We start from the raw sequence: 21,518 nt of genomic DNA, 5'->3' as shown, positions 1-21,518 counted from the left end.
CACTGCACCTGGCCTGGCCTATTCTTAAAGTCAGTGGTGAATGTCATTTATATATATATATGTTTCTCCCCTGCTTAAGTCCCCTCGGTCTCTTCTTGCAGGATAAAGAGCTCTGCAAAGCCCTCCGAGGTACAGTTTAGGCCTGTACCACAGCAGCCCCTCCTCTGGCCTCGGACGCCTTGAAAAGTGCCTTTTTGGTCTTACTTTCCATAAACTCAACAGAAAGGATAGTTGGAGCAATTTTTATAGCTTGATTAAATCCAAATGTAGACTGCACCTGAATTAACTGGATAATTAAGACAAGTGTTTGTGCTGGGGAGAAGGGAATAAAAGTGGATTGTTAATTATATATACAATTGCCACCAGCAAAGCAATATGGAGACTCCATTTACGAACCAGAAGCAATTTTTCCTTCATAATAAAATCTAAATTCTAAAGTAATAAAATGATTAGTAATTATTTCAAGAAGTAGCTTGTAATGAAAACAAATTACAGTGCGCGTCAGTGTACAACTGTATTATATATAGTATATGTCACCAAAAATTATCAACTTTCCATGTGTGTTGCTTACAATGGCTTCATTATTTTACAGTTCATATATTTAAAAACAGAAGAAGCAGCTGTTCCCAGGACAATGAAATTAATTTAGAGAAGGGGATTTGCAGTACATTAACTTTTAAAAAAGTCTTTGTACCAGAAAAAAAAAAAGTATATAATCAAACATCTGCTCTCAAAATTAGTCTTAATAGACCTTAAAAGCAGCATTTTTACGTTTTGTGCTGTGTTCTTGCAACATAAGTGAACTTTTGCACTGTGAACATGGCCATTTAAAATCCTAAGTGTGCTGCTTTCCTTTTTCCTTTTTTCTTTTTAACTTGTAAGCCATTGTTACATGACTTTAATAGAATGTCTTTTTCAATTGTCCCCAATCTATGTCTCTAAGATACTTAAAAGACTCATTTTATCAACATTATAAAGAAGTTTTTTTAAAAAAGCATTTGTGTGCGGGTCATTGCTGCTTCAGCAGAGTTAAGTCCCTCTCCCTGAGTTCCTACAGCAGGGTACTCCATTCAGCTCTCAGCCTGGCTTTCCCAGCTCTGTGACCTTGACCTTGTGCAAGTCACATGACATCATTATCCTAGGTTCCAAGCACTAAAATGTAAGCTTTTATATTGCGGCGATAAAATGAAAGTAATTGTTAGAGTAAGACATATTGTAGAAAAAAGAATTAAGGAAAGCCTTCTTTGAGAAGGACAAGAAATATTCAAATAATTTGCAATTAAACAAGTTGTCTCATTAAAAACCCTTGTTTATTCTACATGTGCAGATCTGACCTCCATTCAGAGAAACGAATGCAAGCAAATTGGTGCAACCACTCTGGAAAGCAGTATGGAGATTCCTCAAAAAACTAAGAATGGAATCACCATATGACCCAGCTGTCCCAATACTGTGCTAAGGATTTAAAATCAGCCTACTATAGTGATGTGCCACATCAGTGTTTATAGCAGCTCAATCCACAATAACTAAGCTATGGAACCAATGTAGGTGCCCTTCAACAGATAGATGGGTAAAGAAAATGTGGCATATATACTCAATGGAATATTATTCATCTATAAAAAAAAGAATGACTTTATGACATTTGCCAATGGATGGATCTGGAGACTATTGTGCTAAATGAAATAAGCCAATCCCCAAAAACCAAGGGTCAAATGTTTTCAGTAGTAGGTAGAAGCTAACCCACAATAAGGGAGCTGGAGGGATTAGAAGTTCAGTAGATTAAACAAAGGATAATGAAGGGAAGGGATCGGACAGGAAAAGGAAAGACAGTGGAATGAATCTGACATAATTTTCCTATGTACATTTATGAAAATACCACGGTGAATCCCACCATCATGTACATCCACAAGTATAGGGTCCTAATGAGAATAAGATATAACCCATGCTTGTATAATTATATCAAGATATATTCTACTGTCATGTATAACTAAAAAGAACCAATCACAATTTTAAAAATAAGAAAAGGTTTTTTTAAAAAAGAAATGAACGCAGTTTCTCAGGACCTCCATGGTGCCCAGCAGGGAAGGAACCCTGTCAAGGGTCATCCTCTCAGGCCCCTGGGGCAGGTGCTGTTGGCTCAGAGACACTCCTAAGGTTTGCCCACCAGGGATTATCCTCCTGTGCCTCTAGATGGTCCTAACTCCAATTCAAAGATACAAACTCTGCCCTCTCTCCTTGAGTTCCATTCTCTTTGGCCCAATGTGAACAAGAAGCTGTGGATCCCTTAGTGGAGACTGATCCTCCAGGCCCTGACCTGAGGCACTCATCCCCATCCAGTCTAGACAACCAGGTGTGTCACCGCTAAGGATGGTGCCCTTCAATTTCCAGTCCCCAGGAGAAGAGCAAGACCCCATGCTGGAGCAATGTGAGCACCAGTTAGCCAGCCAGGACTTGGGCATGAGGACCCCACTGCTGGAACCAGTGGATATTTAGGAATCATAAATTAAGGCGAGAACCAGGGCACCAAGTCACAGCAAGACCAACATCAAGCCTGACTTATGTCCACCCAAGGGATCTTATGGCCTTATATGTTGGAGTCTGGTTCCAGAGTCAGCTGTAGGAGCTTGATCAGCTGCTAAGCAATAGAGTAAGGGTGGATATAAAAACTAAGCTGAGTTTCACATGCCACCTCCAGCACCCCAATCCTCTAATCAGAAGCTCAAATGCAACTCTACATACATGTCAAGGCAATGCATACCTCTGGTGTTTCATTTGACTAGTGACTTTTTTAAATTTTGTTTTAGTTGTAGATGGACACAATACCTTTATTTTATTTATTTGTGTAGATGTGGTGCTGAGGATCAAACCCAGTGCCTTATACTTGAGACGTAAGGTCTCTGCCACTGAGCCACAATCCCAGCCCATTGACTAGTGACTTTTTCAAAATCTAAATACAACATAAAGGATTTCTCAGAAGGCTTTGGAATCAAACAGATACACTCATGAATTATGTCTCTGCCATGAGCTGGTGGCTTTATTATGGAATTTCAACAACCTCTCTGATTCTCTGCTTTATGTTTGAAAGATTTCAATAGTCCTGGTAAGAATGTTGTGATTAAGGTTAATCTCAGCACATAGGACAGAGCGGTAGTCCTGAAGATGTGCTTTGGAATCACTGAGGGAGCTTCAGAGGACAGGTGCTACCCAACCCCATCCCCCAGAGAGTGTCTGTGCACAGTGGCCTGGGCTTGGAGGATGTCAAAAGATCCCAGATGCTTCTAATGTTCAGACAAGCTTCAGAACCCCTGGCATAAAGACTGTTATTACTAAGCATTAAATATTCACTAAATAAATGAAAATGATCGGTGCTTAGTGCATACTAGACTACCCATAATTCTCAGGCCATCCCTTCCTGGACCATTGATTGCCCCTTTTTCTCATTAGGATGCCTTGAGATTCAGTGTCAGGCTGGGATTCCAGTTGGTGTGGCTGCTACTTGTGGCCGGGATTCCTGAGAGCATGTGATGCAGAGTTCCAACAGGTCCCAGGGCCCCGATTTCTTTGACTTTTGTTTTCAACATCTGTCACAGTAAATCATCTGTCTTCTGTCCTGGGTCAATCACATAAAAGCAACAAAATTCCAAAAAGCTGACTACGTGGTTTATCAGTTTCCAAGTCTTTTACTGGCTTGTGGAGAGAAGTTCAATTCTGAGAGCCAAAGAACCATCTAAATCATTCTAAAATTTAGAAGCCAGTATCATGTCCCCTGTCCACAAAATAGGAGATCAGTAAAGCTGCAGTGTTGCAGGGGGCGGGGGGGGGGAACTGTTCCCTCCACGGCTATATGAATTGTTACAGGCTTATGAGCAGAAGTGGTTTCTCGTGTCTGTAACTGAGGACTGGAATGTCATTGGATGCATAAAGCTTGTATTATATGCTGTTTATGATTCAAAGCAGATTCTCAAATTGCACCCCAGTGACATGATAGAAAATTGTGTAGATGCTGGGGAAAAATTGGTTGGTCTCAAGAACTTGAAATCATTTTCTACTTGACCCCAGAATCCTGATGGAGTCGGGCTGCTTCCCTAGAAACAAAAACTTATTACCGATGACATCTTCAAGAGACGAGACTTCCGGCCTGCTGGGTTTTAAAAACACCCTTTCTGAATAAGAGATGAATCTTTTCAGAGTAATTCTACATTGAACAGAGATTTTATAAGTACTATGAAAAGAGCTTGTTTTCGAAAACTATTATAGGCAAAAACTAACTAATTTTGGCACCTGGTAATACTGAGCTGTTTGTGAAAGAAGGAATGTTCTGTGTTCGTTAATGTTTATTAACCCCTATGGAATATTTTACCTATTATATTTTGTATTAAAAGTCTATGAATCTAGGCCACACTTCCATCATTCCCAATATTTTAAGATTCCTGATTTTTTTTTTAAATTTCTTTCTCACCTTTATTTTATGTATTTATTTTTTTATGTGATGCTGAGGCTCAAACCCAGTGCCTCACACATGCTAGGCAAGTACTCTCCCGCTGGGCCACAGCCTCAGCCCAAGTATCCTGACTTCTTAAAGTTGAATTGGCTTATGATTTCTTAACATAGATAAAACAGTTCTACTTCAGGGTTTAAAAATAAAATATATGTGTTTGTGTGTGTGTATATACATATATAAATATCCTTTATTAAATATGTTTTATTATTTATATGTAGTTTATATAGTTTTATTGGTTCTTTTTATACATGACAATATGATTTCTTTTGACATAATTATAAAAGCGTGGATTATAATTTATTCTAATTCAGTCTCCAGTAGTTCCCTCTTCCCTTCCCTCCTCCCTCCCCCTACTCCCTTCCCTCTGTCTACTGATCTTTGTTATTACTTATATTTTTTTTCAAAATTAGTGTCTTGTGGATGTGTACCGTGGTGATATTCACTATGGTATATCTGTACCTAGGAAAGTTTGGTCAGATTTCTTCCACTTTCTTTCTCTATCCCGTCCCTCTTCCCTTCCTTTCATTCCCCTTTGTCTACTCCCCTGATCTTTCTTCTGTTCTTTTTTTTTTTTAATCCCCCTACCTCTTATTTCAGACCAGCTTCTGCACATCAGAGACAACATTCAGCCTTTGGTTTTCTGGGGTATCTTTGGATGTCTGGGATACCTTTTCTATCACCCTCGACTGCCATTTGCCCTCGTTGGACCTCCATATTGGAAACCAAGGTTGCACTTCACATAGCAAAGAAGATGAAAATGAGCCCAGCCCTTTCTCGGGAAGGCTCTGGTTTCCGTTGGTCTCTTAGTGGCCTGCCTGCCAAGAGCCCTTTGCTAATCTTTAGGTCATTACCTGAGACGATCTGCAGGTCTGACAGGTCACATATGGTCTTTGGGGGTCAATTTGAAGCATGTATATGTGGAAAAAGATTTCCAAAGATTTTCAGTATTTCTCTCTTGAGCTGCTCAAAAAGGTTAAAAAAACAGCCAGGTGCAGTGGTGCATGTCTGTAATCCCAGTGGCTCAGAAAGCTGAGGCAGAAGAAGCAAAAGTTCAAAGCCAACCTCAGCAATTTGGTGAGGTCCTAAGCAACTTGGTGAGACCCTGTCTCAAAACAGAAAAATAAAAAGGGCTGGGGATGTGCCTCCAGGGATAACCGCCCCTGAGTTCCATCCCTAATACTGGGGGGAAGAAAAGTTCAAAAACATTAGGAACCCTGGGTTATTTTTCGCCTTCCCCCCTTCTTGTCCTCTCTGTCCTGGGTGGTTGCAGTTTCCAGTGTCCCTGTAAAGCTAATTTTATCAGCTGGACCACTTTTCCCCTTAGGATTCTGAATTGGCCTAGGTCCAGTTCTTTTCCTATCCTGAGCGTTGGACGTGAACTTGTGAATGTGGCCTTGTTTGCCTGAGTTGGCAGTGGGCTCCTGGACATGCAGATTCTACTGACAGTCATGTCCCCAGGCAGGCCCTGCCTCCATCCAGGATCCTGAACAGACCCACACAGCACCCATACGCCTGGGGAGCCCCTGGGGGTCCTCAGCCCCACTCCCTCTCTGGCAGCAGGTTCTGGGGAACTCTGGCCACACCCCAGCAGGCCCCCGGCTCAGGGCAGCCCCCTCCTCTGCCTTCCGCAGGGTCCTGTAGCGACCACGGCATCGGCGTTTTCTGTCCTCTCTTCTGGGCCTGGCCTCCCGCCACCTCCTCCTCCACCGCCTCCCCCAGGACCACCTCCACTTTTTGAGAACGAAGGCAGAAAAGAGGAGTCCTCTCCTTCTCGTTCGGCTTTGTTTGCCCAGCTTAACCAGGGAGAAGCCATCACCAAAGGTGAGCACATGAGACCCCAAAGTGTGCTGCTTTCCCTTTGCCTCCAGGAACATCATCCTGTGTCAGTCCGCTTTTTGTCACTGTGACCCAAATGCCTGACTAGAACAACTTAGAAAAGTTTATTTCAACTCAGAGTTTCACAGGTTCAGTTCATTTGTTGGACACCTCTATTCCTTGGGCCAAGATGAGGCAGAACTTTGCATCAGAAGGGCAACGGAAGGCCGCTCACCTCCAGGCAGTCAGTAAGCACAGAGGCAGAGAGGGAGAGGAAGGGACTCAGGCGTAGTCCAAGGCCAGGCCCCGGGCGCCCTACCTCCCCCACCTATGCCCCATTTGCCTACAGTTTCCACGCAGTAGACTATAAAGCTCTCAGTAGATTAATCCAGCAAATGGATTAATCAGCTGATGAAGTCAGAGCCCCAGTGATTACCTAAAAGTCCCACCTCCAAAACTTGCTGCATTTGGAGTGGGATCTCATCAATGGAGAGTATATTTACATTCATGTTCATGCACACATTCATTCACACGTTCATGCACACATTCGCAGTCATATTCATGCACATGTATGTGTGGACATTCACATTCTTATTCATGTACTTTTTAAGGTACATGTACATATGCATAATCATATACATATGCATATTTATACACATATGCATATTCATACACATATTCAATTCATGCACATGTAAATGAACACATTCTTATTCATGCTCATATACACTTTCATATTCATGTGCATGTATTCATACTCATGCACACATTCATATTCTCATATGGAATCATACACATGTTCATAATTATGTACATGACACCTTCATATTCATATTTATGTACATGTTCTTATTGGTACTCATATCCATATATATTTGTATATTCATGCATGTGTATGTGTACATGTTCATTTTCATGTACACATACACATCCATATTCATGTACCTCTACATGCACATGGTCATATTTATGTCCCTGTATGCTATATATGTATTGATATTCATAAACATTCGGATTAATTTTCATCTCTAGAGATCTCAACACATGGGCTTTGGGGGGCACATTCCAGATTCAAACCATAAACCCCAAGGCCAGCGATGCATGAGTCATTCCACTCCCACCCCCAACACAAAGGAGGAGGGCACCATAGCTGGGAGGGCGTCTACACTCTTCAAGTCTAGGCAGACGGTCTCAGTGGAGCAGGAAGAACTCAGAGACTCTGGGTTCTCAGTCAACCACTGCACTACTTCACCCCTGCAGCCTCTGGTGCTCCAGCAGCATCCTCTAAAACCCAAGCATCGAGGTCAAGTGAAATGAAAATGGCCAACGGCAGCACCTCTGTCCTGACGCGGTGTCCTGGCTTGCTGAGGAGCTCTATCACCGAACTACCTTTGTCCTCATAGTGATGGTTAATTTTTAAAAATACAACAGTTAAGATATATCAGGGTCAAAAGCGCTTGCATTCTAAACCATAAAGGCATTCTGTACTCTGAATCAACAGGGCATAGAAGTTGATTCTATACTCTGATATACACTCACCCGAATGCCTGACTTTTCAGGCCCGTTCTTGTGGGTGATTTAGCCATGAGAAAAGAAACAAACCATGAGATTTTTTGTGGTAATGTAGTAATTGATATGGGAGTTGGGTTTTTGTTGTTTTGTTGTTGTTGTTTTTGTTCTGGCTTTTTTTTTTTTTAAGAGAGAGTGAGAGAGGGGGAGAGAGAGAGAGAGAGAGAGAGAGAATTTTTAATATTTATTTTTTAGTTCTCGGCAGACACAACATCTTTGTTGGTATGTGGTGCTGAGGATCGAACCCGGGCCGCACGCTTGCCAGGCCAGCGCACTACCACTTGAGCCACATTCCCAGCCCCCTTTTTTTGTCTGTTGCAGAATTTCTACCTAAAGACGGAGGGCCTCAAGTTAAAAAGTGCCCATGGTGCTTCTATCAGTATCAACTTACACAGGATCCCTGTTCCCCTCCCCCACTACACACACACACACACACACACACACACACACACACACCCCAACCTCCATTCTGCTCTCTGTCTCTCTGAATTCGGCTGCTCATTTCCATCAACTTTTAACTAGGCAGCAAGAAATACCATTAACATGCTTAGAACTACTCTGTAACAAAAATAGCACCACCAGAAGTTCTGCTTGTTTACATCAAGCATCTTTCCTTTTGCATATGTCATAAAGAAATGTGCCCATGTGTGTTGCTTTCCTAGGGCTCCGGCATGTCACAGACGACCAGAAGACATACAAGAATCCCAGCCTGCGGGCCCAAGGACAAGTGCGATCTCCAACCAAATCCCACACTCCAAGTCCCACATCTCCCAAATCCTCTTCTCCCCAGAAACATGCTCCAGTGTTCGAGTTGGAAGGAAAGAAGTGGAGGGTGGTGAGTGAAGACCTTTGACCTGTGTTCTTCACACACTTTGATGAATGCACCATCCATTTTCCTGGGTCTTAAGAAAGGACGCTGGCTGGAGGAGGCACTGTGCATTTCCAAATGCTTCCATAAATTTTTTCTGACTCTCATGCATTATTTTCTTCAACATTTTTAAAGTTGTTTTTAATTGTGGTAATATACACATAACATAAAATTTACGCGTGAACCATTTTAAGGGTACATTTCAGTGGCATTATTAAGGGCAGTGACGTTGTTGTGCACCATTACCACCATCCAACCATGGAACTCCATGGAACTCTCTGCATCTTGCAGAACTAAAACCCTGAGCCCAGCATATGATGCTCCCCTAGCCTCCTGCCCGCAGCCCCTGGTGGCCACCTTCTCCTTTCTGTCTTTGTGAATTTGACTACTCATTTCTATGAGCTTCCAACCAGGCAGTGAGAAACCACAATAGCTTGTGGCCTGGGGAAGGTGTGCCCCGTTCTGATCTGCGTAGTGTTCCCTTGGTGCCCCTTATGGAGGCCCTGATACAGCCATACACTACCGCTACCACCCCCACCTTCAGGGCTAACGCTGTGAGCAGGACAAGGACATTTTGAAAGTGGGGAAAGCTAGTGTCCTCTACATTCCAGAGAGCATCCCAGAAGCATAAGGACCAAATCCCTGGAAAGGTTGTCATGGCCTGAAAACACAGTGGAGCTGGACCGCTGTTGTGTCCCTTCAGCAGCCCCTCTGCCAATCTCCTACGTGGCACAGTGGATTTTGCTGCAGGATCAAGGCCTTGGCATCAGTGTCTCCACAGCTCTCACATCCTTGCTTCAGCCCTGTCCACTCACCAGGGAGCCAGTACCCGATGCTTGCACATTGACCCTGACCCCCTTCTAGGTAGTTCCATCCATTTTCGTCATTACGATGACAAGGTAAGGCCTGGGCGGACATGGATCTGAACGAAGAGCACCCTGAAAAGCTATCATCCCAGCTGCATGGTGACTTCAGTGCCCGGTGGACTCGTTTATCTGTGTATCCTCGAACTTAATATTTGTGTCTGTTTTAATTTTAGGAGTATCAAGAGGACAGGAATGACCTCGTGATTTCAGAGACTGAACTGAAACAAGTGGCTTACGTTTTCAAATGTGACAAATCGACACTCCAGATAAATGGGAAAATAAATTCTATTACCATTGGTAGGGCCAAGGGGCGGCTCTGTGGTTCCTCTGGTGGGTTGTGTTCAGGCATGCTGTATTTAGTGGGCTTTTCCCCCTCTAGATAACTGTAAGAAGTTTGGCCTGGTGTTTGACAATGTGGTGGGGATCGTGGAAGTGATCAACTCCAAGGACATTCAGATCCAGGTAAGCAGCCCTTTCAGCCCTGCTCCACCCTGGCGGTGGCCTCACATGCACCGCCCACTCTGCCTGCAGGGGGACCCTCACTCCTCCTCGTCCACCGGGAAAACTCCTGCTCCTATTCTTTCCAAACATAGCTCTGTCGTTGCCTCTTCTGGCTCATCCTGTCTTTCTTCTGAGCATTCACTCCCCCTTCTCCGCCTCTAACACATCCCTCTACTGGTTTACTGTCTATTTCAAGGACAACTAACTAATCTTTACAGCTCCAGAGATTTGCACAGGACCTGCACACAGTAGTTGTCTAATAAATAAATGTTTGGTGGATTGGAATGGATCAATTACATGTGTGTGTAAAAATACTAAGCAGATTTCTCAGCATAGCACCATCATCCCCGGGAAAATTAAGGCACTCTTTCCCAACCCTACTGGGAAAATTGGTCTTAGAAGAAAAATTCTTCTTAAGAGTTAGTGAGGTCATCAGAATAACACCTGGGAAGTCAAATTGAAATTGAATTTTCAAAAATAGAAGAAAACCTGTAGTTGTTTAGTAATTTTGCTTTAGCCAAATGGGATTTAACGATACACCAAAATCTAGAGGGTGTCTCACATCTTTGGCCAACTGTCTTTGGCTACATTTTTCCCTATTGTTAATTATCCTTCACCACCTGATACTTCCCAAGAATGTTTGTTCAAATTAGATTTTGACTGCACAAATCTTTTTGCTTTCCTGACACTTTTTTCTTTTTCTTTCTTTTTTTTTTTTTTAATAGCACTGAGAATTAAACCAGGGGTGCTCTAACATTGAGCCACATCCCCAGCTCTTTTTGTTTTCTTTTGAGCCAGGGTCTCACCTCAAAATTGAATCCTCCTGCCTCAGCCTCCCAAGTTGCTGGTCACCACTGAAACCTTTAATTAGAGTCCCCTGTGTGCACATTTACATTTCACTGATGGTAATTTTAGAAGTTAGTTCTGCATGTGTCTGTCAAACGGAAATAATCCTGACTGGGCATCAGGACACCTGGGCACTAATGCCAGCTCTGGAGCTATAGCTGATAATATTAGGAAAAAGTCAGAGAAGCTATACTACATTCTGTCAGCAAAGTAAGGGTATCTTGAAAAATGCTACAGCAAAACTCAAACTTAATTTAAAACTTTAGAATTGCCATTAAAGTCAGAAAAATAAGAAAATTCCTTCCATCATTGCTTTTAGTGATGTATTAAAGGTACAATCTGTGCAATAAGATGAGAAAAATAATTGAGGGATATAAAACTGGAAAAGGAAGAACAAAGATGTCCTTATTTGCCAACAAAATGATTGCCTTGGGCTGGGGTTGTAGCTCAGTGGTAGAGCTCTTGCCTAGCATGTGTGAGGCACTGGGTTTAATTCTAAGCACCACGTATAAATAAATAAAATAAAGACCCATTGACAACTAAGAAAAAAATATTTTTAAAAATATGATTGCCTTTACATAAAATCCAAGAGAGTTAACAAACTATGAAACTGAAGAAACATTCAGCAAGATAGTTGGATACAACATCAGCATGCAAAAACCACAACCTGTCTTTATACTACAAGTAAGTCTTAGAAAATGTAATACAAAATAATATTTAAAATCACAACCAAACTGTAGGGTGCTTAGGGAAAAAATAACACCCAAAATGGAAGGTATTCATAAAGAACACAAAAGAGATGTAAATAAATGGACAGAAAGACGTCAGTATCAGTGGTCTCCATTTATTTAACCCATAAGTTCAGTGAAACTCAACTCAAACATCTCAACAGGATTTTTGATGAAAAATGGCCTTAAAATTCATTTGGAAAACTAGTGGACAAGAATAGCTAAAACGATTTGAAAGCAAATGAACAAGCTGAATGGACTTGCATACCAGATATTGAGTCATTGAAAACGTTATAGTATGGGAAGTATAGAAAAAGACTCACAAACAGCCTGGCAAGCCCTGAAATAGATAGATACATTAAGAGAAGTGTGTGTTTAGGACAATTGATTATCTATTTGGGAAAAAAATATATACTGAATTCTCATCATACATAAAAGTAAAGTTTTAATTATTAAAAGAAATACTTTTGAACTCTGAGAATAACATGCAGAACGTCTTGGTGACCTCAAAGAAAGAAAGAAAGAAACTAATTGGATCAAAAAGCACAAACCATAAAGAGAAGAACCAATTAATCTAAAATTAGTAAATATCATTAAAATTAAAATGGGGGGAAGGGAACTCCCCATGATGTTCAGCCGTAAGAATGGGAAGTTATACTCCATGCATGCATAATATGTCAAAATACATTCTACTATCATGTATATAAAAAGAACAAATAAAAAATAAATATAAAATTATAGTTCAACAAGTAGACCTGATATACAAAGCTGAAAGACAACCATAAATTTGGGGAAATCTTTGCAGATAAACAAAAAGGATTTATGTCCAGAATATATAAAGAATGGACCATGAATCAATAAGAAAAAAAACTAACAATCTAATAGGAAAATGGGCAAAGATTATTAAAGCAACTCAGAGAAGGAAAACAGAATTGTTTGATACATATGAGTATACATACATGTAGATATACATGGATATCTATGTGTATAGAAACATACGTATACATCCCTATACCTATATGTAGGTGTATATGTAAGTGAATACATATATAAGCATAGGCATAGGTGTATGTAAAGTTAATAATTAGAAATATATTTTCACACAGTTTTGGATTCAGAATGCCCTTTGCAGGGTGCCTTGAACTGAATCTCATACTCTAAGAACTTCGAGTTGAGGATTGCCTGTATGTTAAGAGAAGTGGAACATGAGAACCCTGGTGCATCCGTGTTGGGAGAGTGATTCTGTTGCACTCACTGCTGAGCAAACTGGCCCCATCTCATGAAGTCACATCATACTGTGTGACTAATTTGCTCTTAGGAATAAACAGTAAAGAAGCACTCGTACATATGCCAAGGAGACTCGAAATGTATTTGATGCCGTGTCATTCAGAATGCCAGTAAAAACAACCAGTTTAAATGTCCACCAACTGGCAAGTGAATACATCCTCCTCACAGAACACTGCACGTTAGTGAAAATGAAGGCTCCGCAGCTGCGTGTATAAAACGGTATTGAGCAATGAAGGCGTTATAGAGTGGCAGACGTTGTGCAATGTACCTATTTATAAAAAGATTGAAGACATGCAAACAATACCACATAGTAAATGTACTTCTGAGAACTCAGGGTAGCCATGCCAATCGCTTTAACCAACAGACAGACCTGGTAAACAATAGACAGACTTGGTGAATCAGAAGCACAAAATCCAGAAGAGTAGTTACAGAGGAAGGAGAGATCAGTGAGGTGGTATATGTTATGAAGGGGCTTCAACAATATTAGAAAATTTTAGTCTCTTAAAAAAATAGGAAATAAGCCAAAATGAATCACTCGGATGAAGCTATTGGTAGCATATACACATTGCTGTATTTGTTGTATTATTCTTTATATATTTTTCTATTTTTGAAATATATTGTAATATTTTTAAGGATAAGCCATGTTTTCTTGTATCAGAATGATAGAAATTCAGCAGTGCAATTCAGAGAAAAACATTTAGTGAATACTTTTTGAACTTTGGCATGTTCAAACCAAGGGAATGTCATTACCTATTTAAAGCACTTAAAAGGGCCTGCACACAATAGAAACAGAAAACCGATTAGTGGTGGCCTGGGGTGGGGTGGGGGTGGGGATGGATTGTGAGTGGCCATTAGGGATATTTTGAGGATGATGGAAATGTTCTAAAACTGGGTTGTAGTGATGATTGCACAAGTCTGTGAATTTATTAAATATAACGGAGTTGTACACTCAAGATGGGTGAATTTATTTTTGCAGGTTTTCCTTCAATAATGCTATTAAAAGATTGAAAGGAATAACCAGGTCAGGACTGAAGTTCACAGGATCTGACCAGTCATCCTACTTTTGGCAAACATCATAGTAAAATACACAAATTATGGGAAAAGAGAGAGACCCAAGAAGTCAATGGGAATGTTAAAAATTTTATGGAGAAACATGTTTGTGAAAAACTACATGAGACTAAAAGAGGAACTTAGAGGTAGAGCAGGAGTACCCGCCTGCGCAAGCTCACATGCCACCTGTCACTCAGCAGAGGAGCTCTTTGGCCCAACTCTCCTGATAAGAAACACTCTCTATTCCTAAAGTATTCAGAGACTACCAGGGAAAGCCATGTTTATAATGTATTCAAATATGTCATTGACCAAAATGCTGTGGAAATTGCAGTTCTTAACATAACAGGGCTATTTTTAATTTTTGCTATTGCCTTTTCCAATACCCAGGACACTTTAGGATTTTGGCATACTCTAGCAATGTCTAAATACGTTCTAAGAGACAGTGACAAGACATCCCTTTGCTCTGCTTGCCTAGTATTCATACAGCTTTGGTCAGAATGTAAATGCTCTACATCATTATAAAATAAGCAAATCTCGATATTATCAAAACATAGCTGCTGACACATTTTTTAAATACACATATGTACTATTATTCTTTTATTTGTGGCTGAGCCCTGTACTTACCTGACCTTGAACTACCTCTGCCTTTACTTTAGCACTGAGGTTCAATTCCAACTCAGTGTTCAGTTTCTATGCAGAGAAGAGAGAAAACAGAGAAGTAGGGCGATCTGACCAGATGCCCCCCAAGGAATTCTTTACATCACCTGCACCATCAACAGGACTTGCTGCTTTGGTTTGCAATCTAGCCTTTTCTTCAGGGTGAAAGAGGAGATGTCTTTATCACTTTAATTACCATTACAAGAAGGAAAATCATAGTGTCTTTGGGGGCATTCTGCTCCTGTGCAATTTGGGGTGATTTCTGAAAACTGTTCAAAGAGAAACTTAAAACTGATCAGAATTTTTACAGCATTTAGTATTTGTAAACAATACCAGGAATTGCCCTCTCTTGTGCACAGTCCTGTTTATCCGTATAATGAGTATCCTGAGCTAAGCCCCCAGTTTTGGCTCCTAAAATAAATACACTTCTAAGAACTCATCTCATATAAACTTTGCATTCATCCACTGAGATTTTTATCCACCAAAAGTACATACATGAAAAGAATTGTAGTGTTTCTTACTTATTCTTAATTTAGGAACAATCTACTCAGTTTCTGCTCAAGAATAATCCTATTCTTAAATGTCAGTATTAGTACTTGTTTAAATCCCAGTTTCTAGATATTTGTCAAAACGAAAATTTTTAGCAAATAAAGCAAATGCATCTTGTTTCTTTTATCATGAAATCAAATATATGGTTCAGATCCACTTACAGGTGCTGCAAGACTTTTTCTAAACATTTAGCTGCTGTTTCCAAATTAATCCCTTAATTTTATCTTGGGAAAGAGGCCCAGAGGTTTGAGAATCCCCTTGTGTGGTCTTTTCATTGTATCCCCAAACGACACCTCCCTATTCACCCTGGAGCCCATTAACCAGTCTCCCTAGCTTCCACCTAGCACTTCCTAACGTTTGGCTAAGCCCAAGCTAAGGCCAAGAAGAATCTAGATGGATTTATTGGGGAACACTGTCATTTCTATCGGTTTGCTTTGACCCTAGATTTCCCCCCACCTCATTTCAGGTAATGGGGAGAGTGCCAACAATTTCCATTAACAAGACAGAAGGCTGCCACGTGTACCTCAGTGAAGACGCCTTGGACTGTGAGCTGGTGAGCGCCAAGTCTTCCGAAATGAATGTCCTTGTCCCTCAGGATGGTGATTATGTAAGTACTTCCCAGGCAGCTGTCATTATTAAAATTCTTAGAGATTGATTAGACAACAAACCACCAGCATGGAGCTCCATCACAGGTGGAGCTCCATCACAGGTGGGAACAAGTTCAGGGAGTTGCCTTCCACCACTCTTGCTCAGCTCCTGGGCTCTGCCCACTGCCCATTCCCACAGCAGGTCACTGATCGCTACTATAATAGGCCAGCTGCTACCGAATAGCGCAGCATGCATCTGAATTCATATTGTGTAGGGCTAAATATTTTTCCTGAGCTCTGATGGAGCGGAACAGGAAAGGAGAAGGCTTTGGGGGTGGGGGGATGGGAAGGAGGAGAGGGGACAGTTAAGTAGAACTGTTTGTGAAGGTTTGCTCAAGTCAGAGATCCTCCACTTACCATAAGAATCAGTGAGAAGCTTGGTGAGATGGGCTGGCATGTCGCTCAATGGCAAAGTGTCTGTCTTGCACTCACAAAGCCCTGGGTTTGACCCCCAATTCCAAAAAAAGACAAAACAATAAAATGAAGAAGAAGAAGAAGAAGAAATGGCCAGACTCAAACCCTATACCTAGAGGTGGGATTGGGGAGGCTCCAGATGGAGCCTCTGGGCGTCTGGATTGCTAATTGCATCCCAGGTGATTCTAATGCCATCGGGCCACCCAGTGGCCCTTCTGAGAAACACAAGCTTAAGTGATTTTGCCAGCATTTCTTTTCTTTGCTCCTTCCTTCCAATAGCATCTAAAAGAAGCATGCAGGTATTCTCATCCATAGAAAAGGGAATTTAAGTGAATAAATAACATTTCTGGATAATGGAGTATCATGGATCTGCTAGTTGTCATTACTTAGAAGTAGGAGAATAAATAGAGATCATTCCCTCTGGGTCTAAGCAGGGGACTAGTGAACCAGGAAAGAATGGAAGAAAAGGTAATTTAGCAGGCACACCTTAGGAAGAGGGGCCACATGAGCTGAGAGGTCAGTCTCCAGCTGTCTACACGGCAGTCAGAGACAGGTTGACCTCCATGGACAGACGTGGCTGCAGCCCACTGCTCCTTTCCCCACTGCCAAGTTCTTCGGCTCCACAGGCCACATACCATATAGAGCAGCCTAGAATTCATCCTTTCAGTTTACAACACAAAACTACAAGCATCAGAGGGTGCTTCACCACTCCGCATGTGGACACCCAGCCCTGAGCAAGAGAAGAGTCCCGCAAGAGAAGAGTCCCTTCTTGGGCTCTCACCCTAAAAATTATGGAAGAGCTCAAGGCAATACCGAAGAGCCTCAGAGTAGGAGAATTCTCCAGAACTGAAGAGCCATAAATCATATGATCCCTCGCCTTCGCAGCTGTTTAAGCAGAAGGCTCAGCTGCATGGGAACTGGACCTGCTAAGGAAAGCAGCGGGGTTGGCTGAGCACTGCAGGCTCATTAAGCTGGACTCTCTGGGCATGCCACCCAGCATCTGTGGTGTTAAAGCTTTCCAGGTGGTTCCAGTGTGGGGCTGAGATTAAGATCCGCTGGCCTAAAGAGTGACTACAAGCAGTGCCTGAGTTTTTATGCTGGAACTGTAGTCTTGCCTGTGCAGGTGAATTACCCTGAGTCTTCAGTCCTTGACCCCCTTCATACATTTTTAAGTTGGAGGTAATGGGAACCATCCTGAGGGCCCACCATGGTCATTTCCCTCCAGAGATGGATGGTGGGGTGGTTCATCCTGAAGGAAATCAGCCTCCCAGAGCAAATCCATCATCACGTTACTATCTTCTCTCTGCCAACAGAGAGTTTAGAACACCTATAGGACAAAGCTTCATTTATGCATCAAAAAGAGCTCCAGAAGTGATATGAGGTACAACACACACAGACACACCCACAGGGACACATTGGGTTTTGAAGACTTAAAGGTTTCCCATTTCAGATTTCACTCAAGGAGAATTCATTGCTCTTTATAGCAAAATAAATAATTCACTTCTTTCAAAAGAAACAGTTGGATCCTCCATCTAGGAAGATAGGGGTCATGTGTGTTCCAGTGAAATGTCACATCTCATGAGCAGAGACATTAGCTTATCCCGCATGTGGGGTTTCAGTCTGCTTGGCACATGCAGGAAGTTCAGGGAGGTTCCAGGAGTCAGGGCCAAGGGGGCCGCTCAACAACAAAAATATCATTTTTGAACTGTAAAATTATTCTAAGAGAGAGTAAAATTCTAATTGTTTAAATACTGGATGAATTCTGGATATTAAGAATATTTTTTATTCCACTTTGATTTTTCCACTTGGTCCCCTTCCATCTTCCTCTTAAATGTCTGGAGAATCACTGGGGAAGAAGGAGAGTCCTTTTTAGACTAGTCTGTGCTTCTTTGTGTGGTTGTATGCGTGGAGGTGGGGGACAGGTGTGTATGGAGTGTGTGTTTTCCACTGGAAAGAGTACAATGGCAGGATAACAAATGTTTACACAAGCTTACACACATTTTTTGCAGTTTCTCAAACAGCAGACAGGTGATAACTGGAATAAATTCCACTCCCTGTGGCTGGGGCCATAAGCCTTGAGGGCGTGCTGGAAATTTGATTCTCATTTCCCTCTCTGATCTACTGAATCAGAGTCTGCATGTTAATAAGACACCACCCCGATGTGGTAGAGAGGAGTGGATTAGAGACTGCCTTGGGCTGGGGTGGTAGCCCAGTGGTAGAGTACCTGCCCAACATGTGTGAGGCACTGGGTTTAATCCTCAGCACATAGTAAAATAAATAAAATAAAGTTAAAATAAATAAAAACAAAGAGAGAGACTTCATTGGTGTGGATTCTGGCTATCTGCTCTGTGGCCACCCCCCATCTTGGGCCAGCTGCTTCCCCTCAGGCCTCTGCTTTCTGTAGATGGCATCACATAACCCCTAGCTGGTTCTCTGTAAATGCTAGTTCTATTGCTTATAGGCACAAAAAGGGACACATGTGGGAGTCTCTCTGTGACAGAAACCTCTCCACGGTGCAGATGTGGGTTCAATGGAATTGCTTTGCCCATGACATGGCACTCACCAGTCTTGAGGCAGCTTGAATGTAAAGTTCAAGTTCTGTTCTTCTTGCCTTTTTCCAGAGAGAATTTCCTGTTCCTGAGCAGTTCAAGACAGTATGGGATGGATCCAAGCTGGTCACTGAACCTGCAGAAATTATGGCCTAATCTCCAGAAAGCCTGGGCCCCCCCACCTCGGTCCCATCACACAAACACAAGCAAGCAGCATTCAAGAGCTCCAGCGCCGACTCGTTTTAGGTTAAGCCTCCAACAGACCCGAGCTCTAGAAACAGCGTCGTGTCTGGCACGCCTTTGTGGGCATTCTGAAATATTTAACATTTCTTCATGACTTACCTTTGTGTGTGATTTTAGTTCCACATAACTTGTGAGCACTACTGATTGAAAGAAAAAGAAAAAAGAATTCTGTTCCCCTCGTATCCTTAACACAGTCACTGATAGGTAAAAATACTGCATGTATCACTTTTACACTTAGGCTTAATTGCTAGTCGGAAAAAAAACCTTTGGGAATCAACGTCCTTTTTACCTTTTAGACTATTTCAATATGATGTAATAGTAGTAGTGTGCCCAGAAAAATGTATGATTTTTTTCTTATTTTTACTACATTTTCATCTTTATCGGTGTGGATACACTATCAGCATGAATTCATATTTCAGTCCATGTCCTAAAAATAAATAAGAAAATTCCACATAAGGCCCAAATTTGGTTTCTTGGTCCTTGGAAGACCTATATCCTTAATAGTTAGTAAAATACAAAAGTAAAGGGCTAGGGTTGTGGCTCAGCGGTAGAGGCTCGCCTAGCACATGCGAGGCCCTGAGTTCGATCCTCAGCACCACATAAAAATAAATAAAGCAAAGGTTAAAAAAAAAGTAAATTTCTAATTATTCATCTTCAGTATTGTTCCTCCATGTCACGTGACAACTCACTTTTCTGCATACTCTTCTGCCAAAAGATCGGCATAAGAAGAAGCAATGTTTCTGCTACATGAAATCTCATAATTTTGCTCTGAGAACAGCTCAATTTTTGTTTTCCAGTTTTGAGCCTGTTAAATAAATATCAGATGCCTTGTAAATGGTGTCGTGCTTTTTTTTTTAATTTTTAATATTTATTTTTTTTAGTTTTCGGCAGACACAACATCTTTGTTGGTATGTGGTGCTGAGGATCGAACCTGGGCCGCACGCATGCAAGTCGAGCACGCTACCGCTTGAGCCACATCCTCAGCCCCTGGTGTCGTGCTTTATTATAGAAACATTTCTTCTTTCCCACTTGCCAGACGCTAACCAGTCTCAAAAATGACCATGAAAAAAAGCCATAGATGTATTACTTCTTCTAAAACCTAAAGAATTGTTTGTTGGTTTGGCTTGCTGCTCCTATTTTGTAGTCTTGATAGTATCTGCTTTTTAAAAATGAGTAACTAAGATATTCCTTTGTATCTTTTTGGTACATAGTGCTGAATTGTAACTTCTTGGATCACGTGTGATAAAGTGTCATTCTGTGCTTGCAGAAACAACACAAGCATATATATTGTGCCTATGACAGCCTTTGGAACATATCATTTCCGTTTTTTAAAAATATCTTCTATATCCATATAGCATTCAAATTACTAATGCTCATGTACCAAGGTTTTGCTACAAAAAGTTTTGTCTGTATGAATATTGTTGTGGCTTTAATAAATATCATTTTTGAACTGTAAACTTATTCCAAAAGAGAGTAAAATTCTAATTGTTTAAATACTGTGATGAATTCTGGGTATTAAGATTATTTTTTGTTCCACTTTGATTTTTCCCCTTGCTCATACATGAAACTTAAAAGACAGATGAGTCCTTCTGGTTGATAGTGTATTCAGCATATGATCAGCTTTCCTAAAGAATGATTCCTCAAGGTAGATACCAGATGAAGCCATTGTGATTGGAAGGCCTTCACAAAATTCTAGAATCAAGGCCTCTTCACAGAGAAAACACCTGCTTCAGGCCTTTTTAATATATAGATGCCAGAATAGATGATTTTATAAATATGATACTACATACTATATGTTAATAGATTATAATAGGAATGACATGATGAATTTATGAATAAACTTTAGAGGAAAGTAATTAAATGAGAAGAAATTACTCTTATAAGGACATATTACACACCCATTATATAGTAATAACTTTCCATGGAAAAATAAGTCCACTCAAAATCCTTAGGGTTTGTCAGTCAGCCTTGGATTAACATCAGCTTTTCAACATGCTTTACCCCTGAAATGCAAATCGGGACTTAGGATCAAATAATGATTTACCAGCTCTGTATGCCTTAAGGCACCTTCCACCTGCCAGACTTGTTAACCAGTAGGTTAAATTTGTTGAAAATTTTTTGGCAGTGTATAAAAATTTAAAAAGAAAATGCTGTATTTCCAATAAGCTTTGTTTCTTGTTCCTTATTGAATTCCAATGCTATATCTATTGAATAAGAAATCCACACTTTGCAGAATCAATGACACATCCATTCTTAAGAAGTCAAAATGAGGACTGGGGCTGTGACTCAGTGGTAGAGCGCTTGCCTAGCATGTGCGAAGCCCTGGGTTAGATCCTCAGCACCACATATAAATAAATAAAATAAAGGTATTGTGTCCAACTAAAAAATAAATTTTTTTTTAAATAAAGAAGTCAAAATGAGAATCTGTCAA

General features: G+C 41.1%; 1 protein-coding gene across 1 annotated transcript in view; it reads left to right on the top strand.

The window, feature by feature from the left end:
* The window catches only part of CAP2 (cyclase associated actin cytoskeleton regulatory protein 2), a 127,589-nt gene extending 107,650 nt beyond the window's left edge, over nucleotides 1-19,939 (top strand). Inside the window, exons 8-13 of the mRNA XM_081294657.1 lie at nucleotides 6,130-6,319; nucleotides 8,545-8,717; nucleotides 9,790-9,913; nucleotides 9,996-10,078; nucleotides 15,701-15,841; nucleotides 18,917-19,939. Of these exons, the coding sequence (XP_081150783.1) occupies nucleotides 6,130-6,319; nucleotides 8,545-8,717; nucleotides 9,790-9,913; nucleotides 9,996-10,078; nucleotides 15,701-15,841; nucleotides 18,917-19,000 (795 nt within the window). The 3' untranslated portion in view covers nucleotides 19,001-19,939. The remainder of the gene's footprint in view (nucleotides 1-6,129; nucleotides 6,320-8,544; nucleotides 8,718-9,789; nucleotides 9,914-9,995; nucleotides 10,079-15,700; nucleotides 15,842-18,916) is intronic.
* Nucleotides 19,940-21,518: the final 1,579 nt, after the last annotated feature.

This window comes from Spermophilus citellus (genome assembly GCF_964194105.1).
Source record: "Spermophilus citellus genome assembly, chromosome: 5".
NCBI classification, from domain to species: Eukaryota; Metazoa; Chordata; class Mammalia; order Rodentia; family Sciuridae; genus Spermophilus; species Spermophilus citellus.
Note: the sequence above shows the minus strand (reverse complement) of the source record. Positions and strands in the feature narration are given on the sequence as shown.